The sequence below is a fragment of the Eupeodes corollae genome, chromosome 3, assembly GCF_945859685.1.
Source record: "Eupeodes corollae chromosome 3, idEupCoro1.1, whole genome shotgun sequence".
Classification (NCBI taxonomy): Eukaryota; Metazoa; Arthropoda; class Insecta; order Diptera; family Syrphidae; genus Eupeodes; species Eupeodes corollae.
In genome coordinates, this window is record NC_079149.1 from 16,837,075 (window position 1) to 16,845,520 (window position 8,446).

An 8,446-nucleotide genomic window follows, 5' to 3' on the forward strand; every position below is an offset into this window, starting at 1 on the left:
GTTCGTGTATAGTGTACAAAATAATTTAAATTCCGTTAAAATTGTTTATTTTTTTATATTTTTTTTTACAAAGAGTTAATATATTTAAAGCAAATCAATTGTTCGTAGTGCCTAAAATGCGTTATATTTTCTATGAATAGACAATTGAATAAAAAGTAAAATGTCTAAATTCTAAAATAATTTGTTTTTTATTATGTTGACGTGACGTCTCATCAAAAGAATGTAGAATTTATTTTACACGACGGCATTACGTTGTTCAGAAGTTGGAAGTGTTCCTGATTCGATGTGAACAAGTCCAAAAGTGTTTGTTCTTTCATTGGCACCATTGGAGGCTGCTCCAGCAACTGTAGCCGATGTTTCAGCTAATTCTCTCAAGCCTACAAAATTCTTCATTACTTCTTCGTAGGTTGGAGGTAGATCAATTTTTAAAGTTGCATCACTGCCTCGACGGTTGTTTGCTCCACCATTTGATCGATTGCTGTTTGTATCGACAGAATAACTTACAGTTGATAATTGATTTTGACGGGATGCTATAAATATGAACACAAATTATTTTTATTGGGATTTTTTAACAGTCGCTGATTCGAAATACTACAAAATCAGTAAAGAAGTATAAAGTCAAATAAAAATTATCTTCTTTTAGCTGAATCATCTTTCGTGGGTATTAAATACGCCCATAGTAAATCAAATGTTAAATAAAAGGTATTAAAGATCACTCAGATAAGATAAATGAAACAAGCCCCCACATAAAGCTTGTTTGGGGAGCAATTTAAAAATATATAATGCCCCTTCACAATAACAAAAGCTTTTTTATTGTCACTCTGCACTGAGAATCGAAAAACCGAAGGATTATAATTTGTGTAAGTAAACTAAACATTTCTAGAGATATTAATAAATTCATCACAAAATAATCTGTATAGCCCACCTATATGTTGCCTTAGAGTAGCATTTCTAGCTTGGAATCGTTTCCGCTTAAATGCAATCTATTCAAAACGAAAATGAACACTTTCTTTTTGTAACAAAATTTGATATATTTTTGCAAAGTACCTTTATTAGAAGTACAATAAAAACAAACACTAGAACTCCAACGAAACATCCATATACAGCAAAGCCTTGGCTGGCTGCATACGAATCATTTGGATTAACTATGAATGGTGGTCGAGTTGGAGGTGGAAGTGGAATTGGAATAACACCTGGAGGAATAGGTACAGTCCAATTAAACGAAATATTACTCGCCATAGCGAGTAGTGTGTTTATCACTATACTATACAATTATTTGGAAAGGACTAACTTTTGAAAAAAACAAAAAAATAAGATATTATTCGATAGCATACTTTTGATAAATAAAATCAAGTTTTTGTTTGTATCTATAATAAATTGCTGATAAGTGCATGGGAATGATTTTTTGATGAATGATTGTTTTGTAAGCCTAGCAAACGAATTTTATTAGATAAAGACACTCAATTAATGCATACAAAATATTATTTTTTCAAAATAAATTATGGAATTTAAAATGAACTTTGGTCAGGAACTCAGTTTGAAAGAAAATCGTATAAAAATCATTCATAAATACCATGAAACTTGTATTTGATTAATGGACAAACAAAAAACTTTTAAATAACGTCATTTTATATTAAGACATGAAATATTGGTCTAATCTCATTTTTGATAATTAGGAACCGTCTTCGACTTTTTAAAACCCTGGCAACAAATAAATTTGCATCGTGACAGCACGTTATAGAAGTAGTATCTAACAAATGCTTTAAGCTACTATTCTAAGGAATCGAATCCGGACGACAAAATATGTTTATCCTACCTACTAACCATTATAATCTAGGTTTACCAATTATGTACATTAAGGCTTACTTTCCGATGAATTTTTTAACTTTCTTGTCATCAAGAAACTCTTCCAAGCCATCAACAGCAACTAAAAACAAAATTAGATAATTACCAACTGATTTGATTTAGGCAAATAGAATATTTATATGTATATTACTTACTTTCCAAAAGAACAATAAGAAGGGTAAAAAGATTAAAAATAGAAGCCATATAGCGATTCCATCCATTTTTCACACATCTAATTGTTTAAATTATTTCTAACAGCCCTTACTATCATTTTCGGAATAGACACAACGACTATGGTTAGCTTCTAAGATTATAAATATTCCCACGCCGCGAGATGTTTCAAGTTAAACCAACGATTATTAAATGAATTTCAAATTTAAGCCCTAAGTAATTTCAAGTTGATGAGATAAGATTTAAAATTAAAAAAAATAAAAGACGCTAGCCTGAGTAATGGGTTTATTTTTTTCTTTTTGCTACGCAGTCATAATATAAAACCTTTATGGTTTTGTTATCTAAAGCTTTTGAATATTCTTCTTTTTTTTGACTGACTGAAAGATGAAATGTTAGATGATGTGAAGATAATACATTTATATTTAAACTAGCATATCAGATGAATTTATCATTGTTTCGGTCCAAATTAGTTCACTCGGAACGCTGAAAGTGATTTAAATTAGAATCAATAATTGTTGCTAATACGAAATATAATTCGTATTATTCTTGTCCAAGTATCTTTCATATTTACCTTTGTCTGATGTATAATAGATTTTAAGTTGATAAAGAGGCTTTGGTGTTTTTTATTAACGTGTAAAGATAATCAAATCAAAAGTTCGTTGAACTAATGAATGTATTTTTATACACTTAATTTTAAAATTTCAATATCATTTAAATAAACAAGGAAGCCCAAAAAATGATTGTTTTGTAGTGTGAAATGGGGTAAAAACAATAAAATGTCAATTCGATCATAAGCACCTACACTTATTGGGCAGGTTCAGCATCATAAAGGACTTCATTTGCAGCCAACTTCATTCTTTGAACGTACATTTGGACCGATGGAACTAGTTAGTTTTCCAAGTGTCATGAATTTCAAATTCAGAACTTTACTTCATAAAACTCTACTTTAAGTTTATAGTACAAGAACTACCAAACACATTATTGTCTACAAAACACTCCTTAAACAAGCTACAAGTCCATTACGATTTGTCTTTTGTATTGTAAAGAAACATTACTTATTTCTTTTTTAAATTGACGAGGTTATGCAGAAAATAAATAAATCATAAAGTAATAAAGTTCAGCTTTCAGTTGAATGAAAAAACATGTTCAACTGTCATCTTGATAGAAGTAGACTTGGCTTAATAGTTAGGGAGATTTTTCTTGACTAACTTTCCATTAAAGTTGCCTTATTTGGAAGGTAATTTTTTGGCAGCTGGCCAATCAGATACTAGAAACTTGACAAACTTTCAAGTTCCTTATGTTGTCTGAACCTGCCCACTCTTACAGCCCTATTATGGTTACCAAATATCAACACGATATTTGATAATAGTTGATAATTATCAACAAAATTAATGCATCGGTATTATGGTGATCAATTATCAATATTTTTGATAAATAGTGAATTAAAAGATCTATTGTGAATAGCTTTATTGATAAAATCGGTATTACGGCTATCAAGCATATTGATACCCATCAAATATTCTATCAGCTACAAAATCTTCGTTGACAAATGTATCAAACATTCGTTAATGGTAAAGAATTGTAATTTAAATACGATTTATAATTTTTTTTTTGTAGTTTTTATTGAATATGAAGAACAAAGAACGAAATGCCTTCACTAGAATTGTTGTTTGAACGCAATTGTACTGAGGAACTAAGGTTTTTTCTCCATTAGTTCCACAAGCATTTCTATTTGTTTTATGTTGCTAACTATTCTACTCCTAAATAAACAAAACATTATTAAGAAAAAAGAGAAATTTATTTAATGAAAACAACTTTCATTATTCCGCCGAAATTATTTATAGACCAAAACACAAGAACTGAACACAAATGACAAACGTCAAATACCAAACAAAACCTATTCATAATCGTATATTGATAAGTATTCACAATGGGTGAAAAAGTATCATTTGATACTCATAATACCAAATTATCAATAAATTGATAGAACTTATCAATTATCAAATAATTGATAGTTGATAGCCATAATACGGCTGTTAGTTAATTTGTTTTTCCTGGATTTGAATAAAAAGCTGTTGCATTTAATTGCTTTGGGGTCTATTCCATAACATAAAAAGTAAAGTAACGGTTAAGCTTCTTAGAACCTAGTAAACAATACAATTTTCAACAATAACTGTCTTAACTAGAGGTTAATGGGCGCTGTAAATAAAAACGAGTAGGACAAGCAAATACTTAAACATATTAAAATAACAAGTAAAAGCCAAAATTGAAGTAAATAAAACAATTATTTACTCTTACTCGCGAGTAAATACTTGAGAGGCTAGTAAAACCCGGAAAATGCCAATTTTAGTGTGAATAAACGCAAGTAAATACTTCTGTAGCAAGTAAATATTCGTCTATTCCGTCAACCCGACCCCAGACTTGCAGTCGTGCTTGTACACGAAAGATGGCTGCATTTATGAACGTGCGTGGTGTGAAACGTTATAGAGACCGGCGTGATATAAGTCCCGATCTATTAAAGGACTATAACGGTTTGAGATCGAAAACGTAGATTTTCTCACTTAGCACTTACTTGATGAATACACTGATGCATGGGGTGGATACGTTAGTGATCCAAGATTCCAAAATGGTTTTGCCAACGACATGAGGGTTGAAAGAAGTACCGCCATCAGAAAATGTCCAAGTCTATTGGATAAAATAGTATGGAAGTCGAAGATTGGATAAAATTTCCACGCATTATTTAAGATATGGATCAGGCCAAGGCAGATTTGGCTTCAAAATTTCGCATTTCGACTGTCATTGGTGCTTAAAACAACAATTATTTACTTGCCTTTTTTGTGAATTCAGTTGTCTCGCGAGTAAATTCTTGCTATTATACCCTCGGGTTGACGAGTACACGGTCACAAGTAAACTCGACGATTTATTCACATCGGTTTACTTGGAGTTCAAATACTCGTTACACTTTACTTGTAATTAAATACTCGTCATACTGGTTTTATTCACACCGCCCAATGTACAATTAACTTATTGGGTGGATTAAGTACAAAATCGCACAGATAACTGCTAGTTAATAGCATTGAAACTGCTATCATGGCAACATGGAATCTATGGACAAGTTGTAAGTTAAACATTAACAAAATCAAATAAGTAAAACTCACATCTTTATCTCATAATTACACAAATAATACAATAAATCTGATGAGCTACCTGCTTTTAAAACAGAACAGATATAAAATGTGCTGGTAAGATCAAATTGCAAAATTCTGAAGGTTGATGGGTGTCTATTAAATCTCCATGTTAACTTCTTTAAAATAAGTTTCATATCACTTGAAGATAATTTTTCAACTAATATGAAATACATCTTAATATATTTGCAAAACCCTGTGCCACCTTTGAGAACCTGTTTGATTGGTCTAAAGGTTTTGCAACAGGCAATCAAATTATACTTTTCCGGAGGTTTTTGTTGACCAAAGTTTGAATCCGGCCTCAAAATCAATTAATTTTTAAATAATATTGTTAAAAACAAATAAAAATAATAATATTAAGAACGGGCAAATAACTAAAATCGGAGTTCAGAATCGAAATCAGCCCCAAAAATGAATTCTAGAACGTATTTTTCAAAAGAATGGATATTATTACATTTTTTAAAGAAGACAAAGAGTAATCTATTTTGCGGTTTCAAAAGTATAGGGCTGGAATTCGGCATCTGTCAAACTAAGTTGTTTAACTATTTTTGTGTCAGTTGAAAGTCTGACATTTACGAAAATGGATCGCTTAACTATCGTACAACGCATAAAGATATGTTAAAACCTACTACAAAAATGGTGGTTCTGCCACAGCCACATATTGCAATTTAAGAGCAATTAACTAAATTGTGAAGAAATTTGAAGATATTGGATTGGTTACAGATATTGGCAGGTCTGTGCATCATCCTTTTGCTCGTACCACTGAAAATATCGCTACTGTAAGTGAAAGTGTTTCCGAAGACCGGAATGTGTCGGTTCCTCGTCGTCCACAGGAATAAGGAATTTCTTGAGTAACATAATGGCATATTTTACATTTGGATCTATACCAACATCCATATAAAGTACAGCTCATTAAAGCCAGCTGACCATTCACAACGTTGTGTCAAAAAGTATTCGAAAATTACCTCAAAAGAATCGATTCTTGCAACAATTCGCGTTGTGGTCATTTAAATGATGAAGTATTTCACACAAATTGTACAAGTACGATAAATTGGCTACCAAGAGTTCGTCGAAAACATTCACTTTTTAATATAGAAATGAGTTTTTTTATTTTTTTGTTTAGGAGTTAGGGGCAATTTTAGAAAGAATGACTTCAGTTGGAAAAAAAACTATATTAAAGCCACAATTCCACAATCGTCTAAGGCTGTTTTACTGACGGTTAAACCATTGAACCCATTGTGCCTTTGGTACGCCCTGAAAGGGAAGGGAACAATTAAAATTACTGGAAAGTTAGTCAAGGAAAATCTCTCTTACTTTTAATTCAAGTAAACCTGTGTCAAAATTTCAGATGATCACAATTTTCAAAAAAAAAAAAATACAACTGGAAAATTACAATAACTAAAAAATAGTTATCCAGTATATAAAATAGCTTTATAATAAGACGATGGATTTGATAAGAACAATCTGCTTACGGTAGGATTTAGCTGTAAAGAAATTTGAGTAATGTGTAAATTTTCATAACTTCATTTTTAATGTTTGTGAAACAGGCCCTAAAATCGTAAACTTATGTCCGTAAATTAATTTTAAGTAAAGTGTACTTGTGCTAAAATACATATCAGCTGGTAGATTTTTGTTTTCATTTAACTAAACGCTTGCTCCATTATTCGTATTAGCATTATTAAATATTTTACATTAGTAAAATAGAAAAAAGAGTAGTTTTTCTTTGTAAATAATTATTTCTTGGTTTGTGTGTGCTGAAGTGCCCCAGCTTAACAAGATGCGCAGATCCTGCAGGGGTATTGACATCGAACCCCCTTCAGTAGTGGAAATTGAAACAGCGATTAATCTCCTCAAAAACAACAAAGCAACCGGGCTTGACGGAGTACCAGCGAAATTCCTGAAAGCTGACCCCGCCACAGCAGCTTGTATCTTGCATCCACTTATACGAACTGTTTGGGAAAACATCTCAATAACTACAACAATTGGCGTGGTATTACCGTTTTTCCCAAAGCTGATGGCAACTTTAATCCTCGATAAAGGCTAGAATTGAGACTAAGCTCAAGAGGAATCAGACTGGCTTTGACCATATCAACACCTTAAGCATTGTTCTTGAGCAGTCTGCAAAATTTCAAACGCCGCAAAACCTCATGTTTGTAGGTTTTGAGAAGGCATTTGACCGAGAGTTAACCGAGAAAGTATATAGGGATCACTTCTTGGGAGAGGAATTCCGCCAAAAATTGTTGCCATTATAAAGGAGTCCTACAACAATGCAAGGTGTTTCGTGTTGCATGATGGGCAGCTATCCGACTCTTTCGAAGTGCGTCAGGGTGTGAGGCAAGGGGATAGATGATGTTCTGACGGCCAGCGTCGGTACAACTGAGAGGCAAGGTATTCAATGGAGAAAGTTTGAAAGGCTTAGCCATTTAGACTATGCCGACGATATATGTTTCAAGGCAAATAACACCAGTGGGCTGAACGAGATGTGTCATACTTTACGTGTGCAAGGAGAATCGTGCGGTCTTAAAATAAAAAGCAAAAAGACAAAAATAATGCTAACAGGCCCCCCAACACAACATCGTATTATTCTGCATGACACGCCACGGTACGGATCTGGACGTAAAAAGCAGAATAAATAAAGCTCGCGTTGCCTTTGGTGCTCTACCCCAAATTTGGAGATCCAGTCAAGTCTCCTTACGCACAAAACTGAAATTCTTCGAATCCAATGTGAAATCCGTGCTATTATATGCTTGTGAAACATGGAGTCTCGAGAAAATCGCAGGCTTTTGTGAACCGCTGTCTGCGTCACATTCTTAAAATTCACTGGCCACAAACCATATATAACCAGGAATTGTGGCGTAGGACAGGTCAGAGGCGCTTGGACATCGACATCAGAAAGCGCCAATGGCAATGGATTGGTCACACACTGAGAAAACCAAACGATGATATTGCGAAGCAGTCCTTTGTCCAGTCCAGTCCAGTGCTATCGGAAGCTAACACCCAGAAAAAGACGTGGCCACAGTTAAGGTATCTAGCTGCAGATCGAGAAGGATGGAGACGTTTTGTTGACGCCCTATGCCCCGTACGGGGTTAGAGGACCTGATGATGATGGTTTTTTCTAAAGGCGAAGTGAATCTTGTAAAGCTCCTGAAAAACTTACCAGTTGCCTTGATGTAAATTTACGTTCAAAGAATGCAGTTGACTGCAAATAAGACCCTTGTGTTGCCTGGACATGTCCATTGTGTTTA

The 8,446-nt window shown here is 33.2% G+C and overlaps 1 protein-coding gene across 1 annotated transcript; it reads right to left on the minus strand.

Moving 5' to 3' along the window:
• Nucleotides 1-7: 7 nt before the first annotated feature.
• On the minus strand, nucleotides 8-2,223 carry LOC129948947 (uncharacterized). Its single transcript, XM_056060103.1, has 3 exons — nucleotides 2,001-2,223; nucleotides 1,867-1,927; nucleotides 8-530 (listed from the first exon to the last, which is right to left on the minus strand). Exons 1-3 carry the CDS (start codon nucleotides 2,064-2,066, stop codon nucleotides 235-237), a joined length of 423 nt encoding a protein of 140 aa, XP_055916078.1. The 5' UTR covers nucleotides 2,067-2,223; the 3' UTR covers nucleotides 8-234.
• Nucleotides 2,224-8,446: the final 6,223 nt, after the last annotated feature.